At 39.7% G+C, this 21,418-nt stretch overlaps 1 protein-coding gene across 1 annotated transcript in view; it reads left to right on the top strand.

Annotated features, from left to right (window-relative positions):
• Window positions 1–21,418, top strand: part of IL1RAPL1 (interleukin 1 receptor accessory protein like 1) — a 1,010,765-nt gene that overhangs the window by 633,266 nt on the left and 356,081 nt on the right. Inside the window, exon 5 of the mRNA XM_069945578.1 lies at window positions 3,579–3,732. Coding sequence (XP_069801679.1) covers window positions 3,579–3,732 — 154 coding nt within the window. The remainder of the gene's footprint in view (window positions 1–3,578; window positions 3,733–21,418) is intronic.

The raw sequence follows: 21,418 nt of genomic DNA, 5'->3' as shown, positions 1-21,418 counted from the left end.
GCAAGTGCTATGGCCTTTTAAACACAAGGAGGAAAAAACAAAAACACAAAAATGAAAAATGTCTTTGACCTTAAGAGGTTAAAAATAGAAAACTTAAAAAATAAAAATATTATATAGCAAAACTGCTTGTGATCACAATATATATATATATATATATATATATATATATATATATATATATATATATTTGTGACAATGCCTCTTGTCTTTTGGGTGCAAGGATGGGCTGAACCCATACATAATTTGACCTTTCAAGCTACTTGGTCTCGTCCAGTCCAGTTTATGATAAATACTTTTAATGTAGCCACTGCCACCATGCTGTGGGCTGTAGAAAAAGAAATACAAGTCTTTCCTTTGGTTGTTCCTACATGGGTCATAACGGGTATGAAATTTATCTGCAGATTTTCAGCTACTCATTACATTATGTTATGGATTTGTCAGTGATTTCTACACTTTCTGTGTATAAGAATGAGATCAATGGTAAATATATACCAAAATCCACATGTAACTTGTGCATTTTTTTGCTGCTACGTATTTGTGACAGTGATTCTTGTGGAATCACTCTGATGGGGTGTACTGAGTCCGAATGCCTAGGCAGCACGAGCCTATTATTAAGAATATTTTTCCAAAAATTACACAAGTAGATGTGATCCATGGCAATATATATATATATATATATATATATATATATATATATATATTGCCCAGAGCTTTAAAACGGCCATGTGCATGAGTCGCTATTCAAAGTCCAATCAATATAACCAATGAAAATCACTCCTGTGTGCATATCTCGGGATTAAAATAGTAGTTATAAAATGTCATCACTTTTGCATCTAATTTTCATCAACATGTCATTATAATCATTAGCAGCTAGTGGATCTAGTCAAGGCGCTGAGAAGCTTCTCATTCGATTTCTGCCAATCAGATAATTGGACTCGATATGAGAGATGAACAATATCTCCTCATTCATGGCTGAATAGGAAATCCACTTAATATTTTACATGTAAACCTCCTAAACCATCCAAACTGAGCCTAATAATAGCATATTCCGATGCTCTTTACATTAGATAGCTAATACACAGCGAAAAAGCATTGAATGATAATTCCCCCCAAATAAATGTAAAACATTTAAAACAGAAGATTTATATTGCAATGATCATTTTATTATGCTAAATTGCTAGTTGCAAGTCGAAATGAGTTGCCATTAGTGAAAAGTAATTATAGATGAAACAGTTATGACATCATCTTTTCAACATTCATCATGAATAACAGTAGCGGCTGAGGCTTATTAGCCTTAAACAAATCATCAAAGTTGGAAATTCAGGACACATTTTAGGAACTTTACTGTACGGCAATTTGGATGTTGAATGCTTTATCTAAAATGATTCACATCAAAATGTCACCTAATTTGCGTTATTTTGTGTCTTATTGTGTGGTGGCATTCTACTCTCAATTGAATTTTGATTGAAATTAATTCCCTCATTGATTTCTAAAAGAATGGCAATGTCCCTGCAGAGTATTATTGAGGCTAGGATCATACATGCAGGTTTTAGGGCAGTTTTTGATGCAATTTTTTTTTTTTTATATCAACGTTAGGAATGGATTCAAATAGAATAAGATATATGAAGGGAAGACTTTTTTTATGGCTTTGGCTCAAAATATTGCATCAAAACAGCAAGTTACTTAAAGGGACACATTTTTTAAAACTCAGCCCCTAGCTCTTGAATAGCTCTGTTAAACTACCCTGCTACACTGCTTTAATATTCCATTCAGTAAAGGCCCTATTACAAGAAGCGGTTATAAGCCGTATTTGGCTGCTATGGCTGATAATCGCTACTTGTAATAGAAGACAATGATCAGCCGATATGTGCAATGTCAGCTGATCATTGTCTTGCAACATGTTGAAAGAGCATAGGGGCAGATAGCAACAATCATGCTGCTGTGTCATAGGAGTGGTGGCAGCAGACCGCTGCCATGGGTTCCCTGGATGATCTAAAGATCACACACTGGTCACACACTGTTGAAATTTAGTGGATGGCTGGCATTTAACAGCGTAGAACAGCCATTATTTTAAAATGACGGCCATCTACTCAATTTCAACAGTGTGTGGACATAGCCTTTCTGTGTTTTCCATCAACTCCTAATTTTGGTCGTAAAATACTGACCAAAATACTGAGCAAAATTCTGTGTGGGAACATACAGATGTAGCCTGTGTTAACAGGTGACAAAGGCTTGTACAATGACCAAGGCTTGAACAGTTTATGGATACCGAATAAACATGGAAGGTTATGGAATCAGTGAATAATGGGATTTTCTATTGAACTGTTTCATTGGGATTGTATTCCTGCTCTGAACTTCTCCATAACTTGATCACAATAACGCATTTAACTCAACTTTCTAATTGAGTTAACATACAGTAGCTCCCTCACACAATTGTTGCGTCAGGGATCATGTTAACCCTGGCTAAATCTGTAGCCTTGATGTGAAATTAAATACAGTGGTACCTTGGTTTAAGAGTAACTTGGAAAGAGAGCGCTTTGCAAGAAGAGCTCACAGTTTTTCAAAATTGTAACTTGATTTAAGAGCATTGCTTTGGTTTAAGAGCGCCCTGTACTGGGTGGGCGAGTGGGGGAGGGGCATGGTCCGCATTGCGGGGTCTACAGCACTGTACTCTGACCCAGGAAGTCTCCCTCACCTTTAAAATCATAGCAGATCCACTTGCATCAGGGGACAGGACTGCGGAGGTAATCTGTCCATAGCTGTAACCCCTCTCTCCTTGGACAGAGAGTGCTGCCATACTGTACCTACATCTGTCCTGCTCATTCCTTCCTGTAGTCTCTGTCAGCCCTTGTGTTACCCATCTTCTTCATTCCTGCTTTATTGTGACTGCACTTACACTCAGCTATACACACTGCTGCTATAATGTGACTGCACTTACACTCAGCTATACACACTGCTGCTATAATGTGCTTTTACTTACACTTGGCATTCACACTCAGGGACGTAACTAGAAGTGCCCCATAGAAAACTTTTGATTGCCCCCCCCCCCTCTTCCCGACTGACCACTAAGCTGTCAAATCTAGTCAGGAGTGCTTGCCATTAAAGGGACATTTGCAGAACCCTGGAGGCCTGCTTGGCCACCTACTGCTCCAAATGATGACAGCTCAGGGGGCTCAGCGTATTGCAAGAGCAGACAATGGGGCCTCTTGATGTGGTGGGCCCCATAGCAGCCTCTATGGCTGTTACAGTGGTAGTTATGCCCCTGTTCACACTTGTGTATAGGAAAGTACAGTAATTTATAATATGACATATCCAGCTTTCTAAATGTTTGTTTCATTTGTTTTACCTGTTTTATTCAGAATAAAAAAAAAAAATCATTATTTTGGGGTGTGGAACCAAGTGATTTCTTATGGGAAAATTTACTTTGGTTTAAGAGTGATGTGGATTACAAGCTCAGTCCCGGAACGAATTATGCTCGTAATCCAAGGCGCCACTGTATATGTGATAGGTTTCATGTGCGGCTTCTATTGGTATGCAGATGTTATCATTTGTTTTAACACAATTTTATATTTTACCAGGAATGCAAAGCAAAGACTTGGAGGCCCAGTATAATATTGAAAAGGGACACTCTACTTATCAGGGAAGTAAGAGAAGATGACATAGGGAATTATACCTGTGAACTGAAATATGGGACTTTTTTAGTAAGAAGAACGACAGAATTAACAGTAACAGGTAAGTGCAGCATATTATTATTTTTTTAAATGTACATATATGCATGACTGTATAATATGAATATTGTATTGGCTTCTGTTTCACGTTAATATTTATTATTCCAGTCAGCAATGTCTTTGACGGCTTTGTGCAGTATGACACATTTATTCCTGCCCACGTATGCTTACAAAGACCTCCCATCCTTGTTATAGCGAACCTTGTTCTGTGTGATTCTTTACAAGAATGTCTCCTTTTCCCACCAGATGTTCACAAATGATGGTGGAAGACAAATCTAATAAATGAGGTGGCCTGGCAGCTTTGCAGTGTCTTCCATCATTATCCAGTCATCTAAGCTCGTCCGTCTATCTCCTTCACTGTCACTGATAAACATTTAGTGGTCATTTTTCTCAGTAGTATTACTCCTTAAATTGTTGCTTTTTTTTTTTTACCATTTTTCCAAGGAAAATTTTCCTATAAATAAACTGAGCTGTGCGTAACTACTCGGAGAGAGACTCCATAATACACCAATCTGCGTGTCTGTGTTTCTATCTCCCTATGCTCTCTGTAAGACTGTCTGACATGCCGTCACATGATCATGTTCCTGTTGCTTACCTCCTGTGTATGTTACATTCTGTGTTCTAAATACATGAGGATTTCCCCTCTCCCTCCTCCCGTATTACAGGATTGACACATGTCTTCTATTTCCATTGCTCCATGTTGTTCTTCCTTGCTCCCTATCTCTGGAATGGGATTGTGTTACATGCTGGGCAGCAGATTGTGCAGTGTCTAATGAAGAACAAAACAACAGGACTGTACGTCTCAAAAGAAGAACTGTGCTGTGTGTAAAACCAAGTTATTAATTACAACAGTAATCACAGCATTACCTTCTACCTTTCTATTCAGGGGCATGCAGACAGGATAGGAACTGCATTGCATAATATATATATATATATATATATATATATATATATATATATATATATTCCTCTTGAAAAGCCTTGGCAGCATTAAAACAAAGGTACAGCACAATGCTCTGCAAAATATAAAATTTTATATGACTAGAACCGTTAGAAGAACTGCCGTGTCATCCCACCACCCCCTTCTAATGATAATCAATGGACACGAGAGTAACAAAGTAACACGAGATAGTGCCACGAGAAACCGACATGTCAGTTTTCTGCGTTTGTTATTCAATGAATTGCGGCTGCAGAAAACCCTATTCGTTTACATAGTGGGGCGTGCGGCTCAAGCCGCACGCTCCATTGTGTGCAGTGGAGAGTTCTGATGTGAGCACACATAGATGCGCCAGCATCAGAACTGCAGTACCGACCAGGATGATCTTTTCTGAGACACGGGTCACGGAACGGCCAGTCTCTTACAGCATCTGAACATAGCCTAATAGGATCCCCGGAACATACCTTCCTTCTCAGTGTCCCCGATGCTATAGGGGGCTATCAGCAGGTTAGATTCATCCAACCTGCTGATAGTTCCCCTTTAAAAGCGCTTTAGACGTGTCAGAGGCTCTATTGTAAGTTTATAGAGACTGTCTTTTCTTCCCATATCCATTCTTCCCATTTATTTTTATGATTGGTGCTCTCAGCGCTTACTCATTCATTGCTGATCAGTGGCCATTTAAAAAGTGACTATAAGGTCATACTCCTCAAAGATTTGTAATTTGGTGATAAATTGGTATGCAAAGGATGCATGTGCACCTCAAAAATATATCATTATAAATCCTTTTGTACTGTATATTACCTCAATAAAAACTGGTTGAAAAATGCAATGAAGTCTATATCCTTTAACCCCTTCAGGACCAGGCTAATTTTCGTTTTTGCGTTTTAGTTTTTTCCTCCTTGTGCTTAAAAGGCCATAGCGCTTGCATTTTTACACCTACAGACCCACATGAGCCCTTATTTTTTGCATCACTAATTGTACTTTGCAATGACAGGCTGAATTTTTGCATAAAATATGCTTCAAAATCAGAAAAAAATTATATGCGCGGTGAAATTGAAAAAAACCCCACAATACTTTTTCTTTGGTGGGGCTTCGTTTTTACGCCGTGTGTCCTATGGAAAAACTGACATGTTATGTATGTTTCTCAATTCGTTACGATTACAACGATATGACAGCTGCTTCTAAGTACTTAATTAGCGGGCACGGCGATCGGACCGTGCCTGCTAATAGCCGCGATCCCGGGCTACATGCGGGACCCGGGATTGCGGCAGTTCAGAGGGGGGTCGCCGCGCGGCGATACCAAATATGTTTATTTATTTAATTTATTTTTATTTATGGGAAAAGGTAGGTGATTCTGACTTTTATTAAGGGAGAGGGCTTTTAATTAATAATGACACTTTATTTTTAACTTTTACACTTATACTAGAAGCCCCTCTGGGGGACTTCTAGCATAAGTGCACTGATCTCTCATTCAGATCTATGCTGCATAGATATGCAGCATAGATCGATGAGATCGGCACTCGTTTGCTTCCGGCTGCTGCAGGCGGAAGCAACTAAATGCCGAGCTGGGATCAGCGCCATTACGGCGCAGACCCCATCCGGCACCAGTCACGGAGATCGCTCCTCCATGACAACGTCACGGGGGAGCAATCTCCCCACTAGACACCAGGGATAAGCTGCTCTGAAGTCTTTAGATGCAGCTGTCAACTTTGACAGCTGCATCTGAAGACTTAATTAGCGAGCACGACGATCGGACTGTGCTCGCTTATAGCCGCGGCCCGCAACCCGTGACCGCGGCGGCTCAGAGCAGGGTGGCCGCGCACCCCCTCTCCGAACGCCCCCACCCGTGCGAGGACGTACAGTTACGTCCTCGTGCGGGAAAGGGTTAAATGTATATTTTTGTATGGTAACACAGTATTTAAAATCGACAATGTAGACTGTACTAATATCCTGTCAATCAACGTTACAATTTAGATTAGTAAAATTACACTACTTTGGGAATGCACAGTGCAAACCTCTTAATATAGTAAGGAAAGAAAGAAGAAGAACAATAGAAGTAGCTGACATAGCAATGTCAATACATTAGTAATTTAGTAGGGCTTTGCGCTTACCCTACATTATATGCATCTCCTAAGCTTGGTGTGTTTCTGTACACTTCACAAATCCAAGCATCAGCTATGTTAACATTTTTAAGATGTCACTGCAGAAATAACTCTTTTTTTTCCCCCGGTGACAGCAGTTTATTCATGACAAGCTGAAATACGTCCTAAGCTCACAATTTGCTGCACGGAACATTTTAGCATTTCCACAAATCCATCACTAACTGAAATAAAGCACATAGAAAAATGAAAGTTGCCACTGCTTACATTCACTCTGGCTGTTATATTTATTTCACAATGTTACACTAATAAACCAAGATCCTTTCATATTGGTGGGTAATAGCCACCTGTCAGATTAAGGCAATTGCTTTGGGTTGTAAAAATAAATGTGAGAAATCAATCACGGTCTAGGAGATATCACTTTTAGTATCAGCTACTGATTTTTTTTTTTTGTATAAAAAAATAAATTAATTTTGTGGCTGGAGACATTTAATTATTGTATAGTGATTAGACCAAATGGCATACATCAATATATAATTTTCTGCTAGCGTCTTATATGCTGCTGCTAACAGATCAAGTCTATTTTTATTTGATTCATATCAGCCTGGCTGTCAGTTATATTGTGGAGGAAATAATGTATGCATTTAGGCAAGGACAGCTATAAAGCCTCTAGATATGCCTATTGGCCATGCTATCATCAGCAGTGAACGGATGAAGTCAATGTAATCAGGAAAATCAAAAGGGCATAAAATTTGTGAAATATACTGAATTATTATTTTTCTACTATGACTTGATGCTTAATTGCGATGTTCATAGCTCCTATAATTTCCGGAAATGTTCCAGCTATTGACTGGATTCAGCAGTCGTTCGCTATAGAGGAATCATTGCAAAGATTTTTTTCAGTTTCACAAATAGAAATGATCCCTTTCGATGCATGGATAAACGAAGGACACATTGTTGTCTATTGGGCTATTCACACCATCAGTAGATTACAAGGACGCATGTCCTAGTGCGGACCCAGATTTTTTGTTTACAGATCCTTTCATAGGAATCAATGGGATCCGCTATTTTTCACGGATTTTAACCAGTTTGGCATCCATAGTTCCATAAAAAAAAACGAATGAGTTATAATTGACATAGATTTACATTAATACGGATGCACTACATGTGCCCAATCCGTAATTTTTAGCCGATTGTACGGGTGGACAGGTGGATAGTGGGAGGAATCTATGGACTTGAAGAAAATACTGAACGTGTGCATAAAGCCTTAAAAGTGGAATATATCCATTGAGAATACACTGCTATAACCTAAAGCAATGTGTTGCATCGAGGGGGATGTTTTCCCCAGTAAAGGTGTCCAGACAAGGGACTTTTTAATATATGGTCATGGGGGGGGTTCCCACACCACCATTGATATTCCACCACTCCATCCACACTGTGCAGCCGCTACTGGGTTCTAAGGTCATGGTATTGCAGGCCTACCCAAACAACCCCTTAAAGGGGGTGATTTATTCTGCAATTGACATAGATGGGGAAACTGCTCAAATGTGCTGTGCAAAATGCTGACTTGCATAAAAAGTGCATGCGGGACTTGACTTGCATGGGAAGTTCACAAATGCCAGGATTTTTGTCAAAATGTGCTCTTTTACACAAATGCAGTGTGGAAGTGGGTTTCTTAAGACTGCCATGCTAGATACCAGTGCTAATAAATCTCCCTCTAAGTGTTCATTGTATAGCAGTCTTTACACTCAATAGAGAGAATACGTAAAAACTAACAGCAAAAATGCCTGGATTCTCTTAGTAACCAATCACAGGGCAGGATTCATTTTGCCAGTGCTCATTAACACATGAAAGATGAGCTTTGATTGTTTACTCTGCCATAGAGTTATATTGTATGCTAAGTACAAAAATACACTTCCATCATATTATCATATTATAGTATTATATTACACAAACTAGCTTCAAGATGGAGCTGCCATGCATTAAGGCTTTGTTCCCACATTGCCTTTTAGGTAAAATAACAGCCATTGTTTTTAAAATAACGTCTTTTATTTTATAAAGGTGACCAGAAATAATGATCATAATATTTAATATTGACCTTTGGCGTTCTTTTTTTTGCCTAAAAAAGATGTCATGTCGTGAACCGCAAAGAGATTTTTCAAGGCAAATATTAATTGGGAGAGGTACTTTATGAGAGTAATCTATAGATGGCCGTATAACACTGATCCAGAGAATTTTTCTGCTCATACCCAGCTTTTTCATCTTTTTTCTGCTTCTGCACCATTTTGTCAGCCATTTGCTGTTAAAATGAGATTAAAAAAAGATATGGAAATATGACCTCTGTATGTCTCTGTGTACTAAACCTACACAATGTTATAGCAATATGTGTCCTTTCCAACTTATCCATAAACTCAATAGGAGGAGAAAAGTAAAGGAAGGCTGGCTTTGAGCTGGTGTAGCCACTCACACTTTTTCAAAAAAATGGGTTAAAAGTTGGATGTTTACCTTATCAGTTGCAAGCTTTTACCCAAATGGAGGCCTGTTTAAAATTGGCTGCTTTTTACTAAATATTGTGGTTATTATTAGAGATGAGCGAACCTGGAGCATGCTCGAGTTTATCCGAACCCGATCGTTAGGCATTTGATTAGCGGTGGCTGCTGAAGTCTGATAAAGCCCTAAGGCTATGTGGAAAACATGGATATAGTCATTGGCTGTATCCATGTTCTCCAGACAACCTTAGAGCTTTATCCAACTTCAGCAGCCCCAGCTAATCTAATGCCGAACAATCGGGTTCGGATGCACTCGAGCATGTTAGAGGTTCGCTTATCTCTAGTTAGTATGCAACATTATGGTTATGCTAATTAAGCCTGTTCTGATAGCATGTTGTGGTATTAGGTTGAAAGGCTGCCATAAGGATTTGGAACTCGTAACTAAATTAAAGGAAAGGTAGGACTGAGCATAACTGTAGTCATGTGTCATTCGACTATGTAGTCCTGACACCTGCCCCCTTAATTGGCATTTTGGGGAATAGATTAGTGGCCAATATTTTATCCACTATTTTACCCATGATACAAATCTAAATAAAATCTCACCTGTTACACATGCTTAGTGTGTTGTATAGTATACAATTTAATGCACAATAATGGAAATAACTTTTATTTGTAAGAGGAAAATATTAGGATACAAGGAGAGCATTTAGCATAAGTAAGATTTTAGTATTGATTGCCTATAAAACATATTAAGATTAGTTGACTACAAGCAGCTTTACTGAAACAGACATCCTGCTTACATAAAGCAAACATTTTTCAACTCTAAGGGTTTCCATGGCTACCAGTTCTTGTAGAGTAGTTCTTGTTATACAATCATTAATCTCTTTTTTTATGTAATTTTTTCTTTCTTTTTGAGTATTCTGAAATATACTGACTGAAATATACATATACTGGCTGAAATATACGTAGTGTGAATGCAGCCTTAGGCTATGTTCACACTGCGTATGAATCCGTCCGTAGTGCGAACCGCGAATATACGCACGTAGTTTTGAGGTTGATGCGTTCGCTTGAAAGTATACGATATACGCCCGCACAGTGCACACTACGTATGAGCTTATGGCCGGATCGAATACGGCGCAGTGAAAAATGAACAAGACCATTGTTTGAGGTGGAAATGTTGAAACTCACGGCCGTGAATTTCCATTCGGTCCCGTACGGAGTACTTATTTCAGCCAAATTGAACTTGATTTTTCAATTCAAAAGGTTCTGTGTGGTTTACAGGGCTGGGCGAAGATTTCCAAGTAAATGACCTGTTTCAGATCGCTTCGAAACAAGCTAGGGAAGCATAACTGTACTACGGGCGTATGTTCGCGGTTCGTACGCATCCGGCCGCATGACGATTTTTCTTACGCCCGTAGTTTCAGCCGCACATGTACGGCGGCGTAAGAACTGCGTACGGATTCGTACGCTGTGTGAACATAGCCGTAAGCAAGTCACAGATAAAACCTTAATTGTAGCAAAAAATGGCCAAAAGAAGAAACAAGAACATTGGTTTTGCAGATTACCCACTGCTAGAGTCTATTCTCTGTACTTATGCTACCATCTGTATATTTATAGTATAGGCCTCAATATTTCTAGGTTTTTAGGCCTTTACAAAATCACTATCATGAATAAAGGCTCTATACAGTGGTTGCTGCTACTGTTTTTCTATTTACGTAAAGAATTATTGGATGGTACTCTATTGCTGGTTTTACACCTTCAGACCATGTGCACTCAACATGTTGTTTGTATTAATCATGGCCGTTGCTGCAATTTGCAACAACAGTCCGTGATTTATACAAACCATTCATTGTCTGTAAATGAATGGAATCCTGTCCGGAGCATATACACACAGTATACTCTCCAGCCGAGATTTCATCCGGCCGCAGGAAAAACTGACATGTCAGTTTTCTATGGCCGCTATTCATTGAATAGCGGCTGCAGAGAACCTGTCAGTTCAGAATATTTGTTGGACTGTCTAAATAGACAGACAACAGACCTGATTGCGCCACAATCCCAATAGTGGTGCTGCCCGGTGGTGAAACTGGACCTGTCATCCACAAAAAACAAAAGAATAAAGCTACTAGTTCACTAGGCTAGTGATCTAGATGCAACCATCAGCGCTGCTCACTGTATTATGTTGCACATAAATACCCCTCACAACCAATATGGTATTTGGTAAATGAAGTGTGGCCTGTGGCAATAACCTGTATGCAATACAGGGTGCGATCCCTCAGCTGTATTCACACTAATCCGTCAGCCTGTAGAACCTCAAGAAATCACCTCGCCCTCTCCAGCATATCAATACTGTACCAGGGTGATTGGAGCAAGTCCTGATCAGATGAGCTCATTCAGAGACGGTCCGCAGCGATCATAAACAGGAGGTGATCGTTGTTGATTAATTGGGTACTGGATACAGTCTTAGGTGGAGATAATTCCATTCAGAACTCAAGTCCCAAGGTAGGCGGTGTGAGACTACAGATTGAATGTGGTGGAAGTGTAAAGGATACATGGCTGGGAAGATCTAAAGATTTGCTGGTAATTTCAAGTGTAGTAGCTTTAGCAGTTGTACCCAACTAACGATGTACAAGAAGTAATTAGGAGGTACAAGATGAACGGTAAAAGATCCTATTACGTGTAAGACATCATTTGTAGTCTACATCATCATATGTAGTTGTGGTTTATATATCAGAAAAACTGAGTGCCCAATGCACATTAGATTCTTGGAACATGTGGGTTCTATACGCACTGGAAAAGGTTGCCCAAAATGAATTGAGCATATACGTGTTGTACACAATAGTGACATTTCTGAGATGTGTTTCATGGATCTGATACGTTTACGGAGATTACCAACAGGTGGCGACAGACAAGCGCAGTTATTACAAAAAGAAACAGAGTTAATTCTGAGATTACATGCACTGGGCCCATTAGGGTTAAATGATCACTCTTTAATTCATGGAAACTGTTGGTGAATACGATTGTTCTGGGTTTTTTTTGCATTGTGTAGGAATGTTAAATTGTATTACTGCTGTATGATAATTGTAATTTTGTTATACACCTTTTCAAATTAAGTATATTCACATGTGTGATATGTATATAAGGGGGAGGGATAGGTACTGACGTTAGGGCTGTGAAAAAGCACGCTGTGTCATGAGAAACAGCTGTTGCCTGTTCAGTCTCCACGTCAGCTCTCCTATTGTTTTGCTAAATAAAGACTAACAATTGCTTTGAAAGACAAGTGCTTCTACTTTCTCTTCTAAAGTTGGGTGTTTACAAAATATAAAAGTACAAGTGTCTCCAGCCTTACCTTATCCTTAGCCAAGGTGAAGGGAAGCAGCCAGGTCCCTTATGGAATACAAATCCTGCTCAGTACCATATGGCTGATGGGCTGTGCCCTTAAGTCTGCTGCAATGTAGCATTTTCAGAATAATACAAAATAATGAACTTTATACCCATTCAGTGCCCAGGAGACAGGCATAGCCACTTTTCCTTCTCCCCTTCTCCCAGCCACTTAGGCTTCATTGAGACTTGTAATGTGGGGCTTTACTTGAAGTTCCCAGTGTGTCAATGCAGCTTGAGTTGTTGAGAGGTGGAAAGAGACAGCTTTACTACATGCTGCTGTGACGCTGCCCCTATGCCTACAAACCGGCCACTGGGAGCTGGGATTAAAGTTCTTTATTTGAAATTGGTATCTTGCAGCAGACATCATCTGGTTCTGGAGAGACTTTATATAGCTTAAAAGGGTCATCCGGGTAACAAATACAATATCACAATATTCTAAACAATCCCCTTTCCCAATACCACTCTATGTCTAATATACATGTACAAGCTATCTTGCACCTTTTTCCTGTTTTTTTCCCTCTTATTCACTCTGGATGTCTAAAATCATCTTCTCTGGAACTTGGAGACATTATTTGCATCATCTCCAGGCACCTGTGCAGATTTCATAGACTTACATATGTCCCTGAGCCTAGGTTTCAGTAATATGAAAATTTTAGTTCTATCTCTGCTTTTTGTCAGTGAATGCAGGCTTATGTACCTGTTTTTGTCTCAGAGCTCTGCATATTGTAAGTGTTATAGTTGTTCTTAGAGTCTGGATTTAACTAGAATGTTTTCATTCACAGTCAGCAAACAGAGACCTAAACCTACACTACACCCTCCACCCGTGTAAACAGTTGCCCGTTATGAAGCACCTAGCTACACCATGCACGTAAACAGCTCTGCTACCTCATCAGCTAGTATGTAATACATACTGGGGTGATGTGGTGCAAAATCTGTGAAAAAAAACAGTCCTGTATTTACTGTGGAATAGTAATGGCAGCAATGGGCAGGAAAGAAAGCTAAGGGGGCGAGTACACAGAAAAACTTGTAACTCAAGAATGGCATTGGCTAGAAAGACAGGAGATGGGTTAAAATACTCAGGGGGACTTGGTGAGTAGGTTTTGGAGCATTTCATTTTTAGCTCTTAAGTGAATAACCCCTTTAGGAAAACTGACTGGTTCCCTTTTAGTAAATTAATTTTATTTGGCAGCTTCTCATCACAATATCCTGGCATTATCAAAATAGTCAAAAGGACTAATTTAGATACCAATCTCTGAGTTCATAGACTTTTACAGTGTTTACACTTAGTGACAGAAGGTCATGATGACCTCAAGTTGCTTTGAAAAGCTGCTAAACTCATGAGATGTTTTACTAAATATGTTTAGAAATAAAATAAGAGTGGACATATCTGAATATATGCCAATTGCAAAGTTTTTTTTTTGCATATATAATTTTTTTCTTCCCTTCAATTTTGGAGAAGTAGATATTATTGTTCTTCATAGGGTATCTCACATTAGTTAAATTCTCAGAAGAGTTTCCTGTAACAGATAGAAATGACGGGGGCCATCTCCGATTATTGCTCGCTGATCTTGCCAAAGCTTACGAGACCTGACAACAATCTAATGTGTATGGGCCATCCCTACCATCCCTTAATGTCTGCTGCTATTGTATTTTGATCTGCCCAGCCCTTTGTTCCAGGAAGATGAGGAAAACTTCTTGTATGGGCTTATCTCCATAGCAATAAAACATAGACCCTTAGCCAATGGGTTTCTAGATCTGGGAAGTATGTGGTGGAACTGGGATATGGAAATGTTCAAGTAGTGCGAGAACTTTTATTCCTGATATAATACGACCCTGCTGAATCACTCATTTCAGCGAGCAACATTGACCTTAAATAACTATGTGTGTTGAAAATGTGTGAATGTATTTGTACATTCTATTATATGACTATGATATATAATGCCATCAAGTATATATTGTATATACAATGTATCATATTTTAGTATGGAAAACATTTTCTTTTTATACATTGTTATGTCCTCTTGTCCTGAACTGGTATGGCAATGGTTTAGGTAATAAAACTATCCTAGTTTCTTTTACTCTAATGTACTTCATTGATGCTATATAAACATACATATTCAATGGCTATCTAGCAGCGGGTTCCAGAGACCTCCAGCAGAGAGAAAATCAAGCTCTGAAGAATTCTGCCATTAAAACCACGAGGGACAGCCAGCAAACATTATGACACTGTCATAGCTTTCACTCAGTGTGAGATTATTGCTACACTCCATAAGAGCATGTGCCACAAACTAATGCACTTCTGCGAGGCTTATGCTTGCATGATGTAAGGAGCTGACAGGAAGAGATGAAGTTATAAAATAATTTATGCTGAGATGTTCTGGCATTTCATAAAAATAAGCCTTATTTTAGCTTCTCAATGGATTCAAAAAGACAGCATTTCCTATAGACTTGATAGTACCTGCTTGAAAAAGAATCTTATTAGTAGGTGCTTAAGCTACAGGACCTTTTATGTAAAAAAATTGTCGAAATCTATATATTTTTAAGAACACATATAGATTACATTGTGTTGTATTTTTGCTCTAGTTCATCTAGGCCTGGCCACTTTTAGGGCTTTGTATTAGTAGTAATGTGACTAGAGGGGAATGAGTACAAATGTAGCTACCAAAAGCCACTCACATGATATTGAAAAGATTTTATTTAAGTTTAAAACAGCACATAAAATGAGATATTCATCATCTTCTTATCCTAATAGTGGCCCACATATGCCAAAAATCATCTGCTTCGAGTGCCAAGCAAATGCAGTGTTGTACTGGCCCATTGGAGGACGGGAGAATTCTCTGGTGGGCCCCCGGCTCAGAACCTGAAGTAACACTGACTGACATGTCATTTCTTATTGGTTCTTCGTTAGTGGGCCCCCAGGATCATTTCCTCTGGTGGGCCCCAATGTCCCCAGTCTGACACTAAGTAAAAGTAAAGCATAATAAGGCAAAAGATTTAGGATGCTAAGTTTAGATCCCAGTAGTAACTATAACATGCCATATTTTATAATAAAGAAATGCATCCAGGCTCATTTAGAAGTTTTATAGTCTTTCACCATGATAACTTTCTTTGGTCTTCCATAGTCTCACTGCTCTTAGAGTAAAAAATCCCTGTTGGTGAAGAATTCTTCTATCCTCAAGATGTAAAGCATACGCTGTTAAATATGTAGCTTTAGATATCATTAAATCATAAAGAAATCTTTATTTTGACCCTTGTTATATTTAAAAGAAATAACCCAAATTTTCATAATTATTCTGGGTACTTGCAGCATCAACATTGATTTAAAATGTTTGGATCAAAGGCATATGAGCATTATGTGGCACGAAAACTGAAATTCCCTTAAAGGGGTATTCCCACCTCATCTTGTTATCCTCCTTCCATAGGACATGGGATAACAAGCTGATATCTGGGGTCCCAACCCCATAACAAATAGAGTGCTTTGTGCTGCCACTGCAGCCCGTGCTTCATTCATTCTCTATGGGGTTCAAATGTTTCTGGATTCAGTGCTCAGAAGTGTTCACCGGCTCCATAGAGAATGAATAGAGATGGAGGATAACAAGGTGAGAAGGGAATAGCCCTTTGAAGAGTGCTCACTAGTTCTATCTGCAGTCCTAGTACAACAACAAGGAATATGATGAGACCATTATTAGTTGTGATATTTGCCACATTAACAATAACCGCCAAGCTCAGGTCTGTTGTATGTTGTGAAATATTGCCTTACTTTTTCCCTTTTTCATTCATTACAAGAATATATATTTCATAGAGATAAACAAACCATTCCTAGTTACTAGTGATAAGCAAACATCTCAATGTTCGAATTGGATCCCGAACACGAACATTAAAAAAAAGTAATCGTGATCGGTTGGTGTTCATGTCTGCCAAAAATTTGTGAACAAATAACACACTACGTATAACAACGGCCATTCTGTGACCCGGCCAGGTCACAGAACAACCGGTGTTACTGAAGATCATCGCAGCAGGTGCTGCAGTACCGGCCAAATGATCTTCACTTCTGGTGAATTTTCACCAATTCACCGCTGCACACAAGGGAGTGTGCGGCCGGAGCCGCACGCTCCATTGTGTTAACTTACATGTTTTGTGCAGCCGCTATTCAATGAATAGCGACCGCAGAATATTGACATGTCGTGCAGCTGGATGAAATCCCAGCCAGAGCGAATACTATGTGTATACACTCCTGCTGGGATTCCATTCAATCAAATGCAACGTATGTTTTGCATAAATCAATTGCAATTGGCAACAACGGCTGTGATCTATGTAAAACATACGTTGTGTGAACATAGCCTAAAATTGTATGGTTTGGTCTATGCACATGCGTACAGGTTATCAGGTGCAAAGTGTAAATTACACAGATACGCACGTTTTGGTCTAGAGTTACGCACATGTGTACAGATTATCTGGTGCAAAGAGTAAATTACCTATTTACGTACATTCGCAAGTTCGAATATGTTCGAAAATGATTAGTATAACTAGAGAGGAGTGAACCTCGAGCATGCTCAAGTCCATCCGAACCCGAGCGTTCAGCATTTGATTAGAGGTGGCTGCTGAAGTTGGATAAAGCTCTAAGGTTGTCTGGAAAATTTGGATACAGCCAATGACTATATCCATGTTTTCCACATAGCCTTAGGGCTTTATCCAACTTCATCAGCCACCACTAATCAAATGCCGAACGATCGGGTTCAGAAGAGGTTTGCTCATCTCTAGTTATACCCATTCCGATCCTCAAACAAATTGTTCATGATTGGCAAACATGAACAATTAGCGTCATGTTTATACAAACATACGAATATTTACGAACATGTTCACTCATCACTACTAGTTACCAGCACAAACAACAAAAGCAATATAAAACAAATAGTAAATCCATAGTTATCACATTCATAGTTAGTTTGTTCACATCAAAATCTTATATTTTATATTGAAATGATTATATTATTATATTATATATTTTTTATTTTTATTTTGCCATGTTCCCCTATTTTATTTTCACTCATTAACGTTGGTTGATACCAGGTGTTAAAAATTCACCATTTTATCTATGAAAACATATTTTCCAGTTTTTTGTTTTTTTTTCATCTTTTCTTTGCTTTTCTTGGCTTTTCTCTTAGTACCTCTAGAGTGATCTGTATCTGTTATATCTGAAATATGCCACCATCTCAGCAACTGGAATCAATTTCCCTCTTCCTGTGACATTGGGTTTGGAAAGTCTTATCTAAATTGCAAAATGTATGTTACGTGCGGTGGCATCTTTGAATGGAAGGATTTAAATAAATACACAGAAGCAACTATATGCCACTGCTGGTTTTCATGCAATTATTTCAATACACTGTTTGTGTGGTGCTTTAAGCTATTTCAATGCTTCATTATTTCAGCAACCAAAATGCAAATAGTCACTGGAAAATGAGAAATCAGATTTTAGAGTATGCACCTTTTTATCAAAATAATAAACAGTGTAATTCAGTGCTTTTATTCCAAACATACTGTAAGGTGGTAAAATATAAAAGAACTATGCATCATTTTACTTGACTAGATTATTGTGGTTGCATTAGTTTTTCTATGGTTTAATTATTTTATTTAGGCTTTTTTATGTTGGAAGACACTAAAGGGTTTTGGAGACTATGGGTACTATTACACGGCCAATGGAGGGCTCCATAATAACAGTAAATAAGCGCCATCGTTACCAATGTCCTTGCAGCCCTTGCTAAACTGTATACATTACCTATCCCGGGTCCAGGGCTCCTCTTGCGGTCCGCTTCTCCCTGGGTCCCGCGCGCTGCAGCTTCAGAGCGGCCTGTCTTAACTGACAGGCCGCTCAGCCAATCACTGGCCGCGGCGGTCCTGGCCTGTGATTGGCTGAGCCTCCTGTCAGCTAAGACAGGCTGCTCTATAGCTGCAGCACACGGGACCCAGGGAGAAGAGGAGCAAGAGGAGCTCTGGACCATGGATAGGTAATGTATTTATTTTGCAAACTGTCAGCCGTCAGCCGCTCACCGCTGTTACACATAGCGGTGCGCGGTCAGTAGCCGACAATTATAGGTCAGAACCTATATCAACGATCAGCCATTAACAACGATCACCGGCTGATCGTTGTGTTTATTACACGGAACGATAATCTGCCGGATAGGGCCGATTTGGCCGATTATCATTCCGTGTAATAGTTCCCTTAATAAAGCATTATTTTCTTCCCCAGCAATATTCCTACAGGGTTGTTTGACATTTCATTATTACAGCCAGGTCATGTGACCACATGACATGCTTTTGTGTGTCCTGTGTACCTGACTTCTGTGAACTGTCACCTATTGAATCCTTCCTTGCAGCAATAAGACCCCCTCCCTTCCCCACCAAACTCTGCCCCCTCTAGTTTATCTCTATGTTCTTCCATGCAGATAGTGCTGCTGAGCAAATCAGTACTGCCCTGTCTAATCCAGGAGTGCAGTGATATAGTAGGTGAGTGCATACAATGATCATCTGCCATAATATAACTTCTATTGTTTGATTTAGGAGACAGAAGTCTATGATACTAATCTACCACTCTCTGCACTTGAAACTTTGAGCAAATTTAGTGATGGGACATGAAAGCTACAATGGGAGAGCTACTGTACATCAGGGGGAAATAGGAACCAAGATACAGTAGCATACAATCTATGTATTCCACAGCAACTAACCTCTACATAAGTTATTAATAATAGCCTGTGTTGTACTATATAGGAAAATACAAAAATCTCAGTGCTTCTTTGCAGAGGTGGCCTCTGTACAAATATTTAGAGTACTGTACTTTACCAATTGGTAGTAACCCAATACTGTGGCAGCCTACTAAGAAAGATATACCTTAAACCTTGTATTGTAAACAGTATTTAAATGGTATACTTGACAAACCTGACCATGGGTATTATTATTAGTTTATAAGGATTAGATCAGACCTGTCAAACTCAGGCCCTCCAGCTGTTTTAAAACTACATGTCCCATCATGCTTGGACAGCCAAAGATAAAGCTTTGGCTGTCCAGACATGATGGGACTTGTAGTTTTGCAACAGCTGGAGGGCCTGAGTTTGACATCCCTGGATCAGATAGAGATCATTGGCTGCTTGACATCACCAACTTTAACTTTAGAAAAGTGCATACTCATGTTTCCCAGGGGGCAATGCACCTAGGACTTCACTGCATTGAGCGCTTTCATTAGCAGCCGGCAGTGTTGTCATTTGGCTGTTCTCCCTGAGTTCAGCAATCTGTTTCTCTTGTGGCTCTGCTGGGCATTGCTCCCACCTAGCCAGAATCCTGCTCCGCACTGATGAGGGGCAACACCCCGAAACAGCTGTCTGTGGATGGTTACCTAGCCTTGGTTTGTCCCTTGTCATTACACTGACTTATAGGGCCACTTAATATGGTGGATTTGGTGGTTTCCTAACAGGAGCTGCCACTTGGCTGGGTCCTTCCCGGAGGGATATCTGGCTAGTCCTGTGTTTTGAGACTCTTCAATGAGGCTCCACGGACTCCTCTTTTGCATACTCATGTTTCCCAGGGGGCAATGCACCTAGGACTTCACTGCATTGAGCGCTTTCATTAGCAGCCGGCAGTGTTGTCATTTGGCTGTTCTCCCTGAGTTCAGCAATCTGTTTCTCTTGTGGCTCTGCTGGGCATTGCTCCCACCTAGCCAGAATCCTGCTCCGCACTGATGAGGGGCAACACCCCGAAACAGCTGTCTGTGGATGGTTACCTAGCCTTGGTTTGTCCCTTGTCATTACACTGACTTATAGGGCCACTTAATATGGTGGATTTGGTGGTTTCCTAACAGGAGCTGCCACTTGGCTGGGTCCTTCCCGGAGGGATATCTGGCTAGTCCTGTGTTTTGAGACTCTTCAATGAGGCTCCACGGACTCCTCTTTTGCATACTCATGTTTCCCAGGGGGCAATGCACCTAGGACTTCACTGCATTGAGCGCTTTCATTAGCAGCCGGCAGTGTTGTCATTTGGCTGTTCTCCCTGAGTTCAGCAATCTGTTTCTCTTGTAACTTTAGAAAAGGGAATCTGCTCTAAAAACGGACATTCAACTATATGTTTTGCTTTAAGGCTGGGTGGATGCCCCCATACTGATTGCCAGATGGCACCATTGACTTTTTACTGTAAAGTGTTTCTTAAATGTTTTTACCTAAATGAAGTTTCCTTATTGATCCCCTGCTCCCTTTCTTCCTCCTTTGTCAGTTGTTTGCAACGCCGCTAGGGATGTCGGCCGGAGCGTATACCATGTGTACAAAAAAATACATAGTGTGAACATAGCCTAAGCCATCAAGCCCCCATTCGCTGAACTCTTTGCTTGTTCTGGGTTTGTTGCATGGGCATCATACTGAAAATCTTGTACTTGGTGGCTATGCTGTCCTATATCCTATATCTGCTCCCTTAACCTTAGGGACCAAGCAATTTTCTTGGAGTGTGTGAGGAAATCAGAGTAATCAAAAAAATACCTATGTAAACATGGGGAGAACATACAAGCACCTTACAGATGTTGTCCCTTGTCCTCAGTGAGATATAAATCCAACACTGCAAGGCAACAATGCTGATCCCTGAGCCACCAACTTTGTATTTTTGTGGGACAAATGTTATTTGTTTATATGTATTATTATTATTATTATTATTTTATTTTTTTCCTTCTCGCATATTATGCATAATTTGTTTCTTCGAAAGCAGGTTGACGAAATACAGAAATTCTGTCAACGTTCTTTTCTAAATGTT

This window comes from Dendropsophus ebraccatus, chromosome 11 (genome assembly GCF_027789765.1).
Source record: "Dendropsophus ebraccatus isolate aDenEbr1 chromosome 11, aDenEbr1.pat, whole genome shotgun sequence".
NCBI classification, from domain to species: domain Eukaryota; kingdom Metazoa; phylum Chordata; class Amphibia; order Anura; family Hylidae; genus Dendropsophus; species Dendropsophus ebraccatus.
The sequence above is the reverse complement of the archived record's forward strand: the minus strand, read 5'-3'. Positions and strand labels throughout refer to the sequence as shown.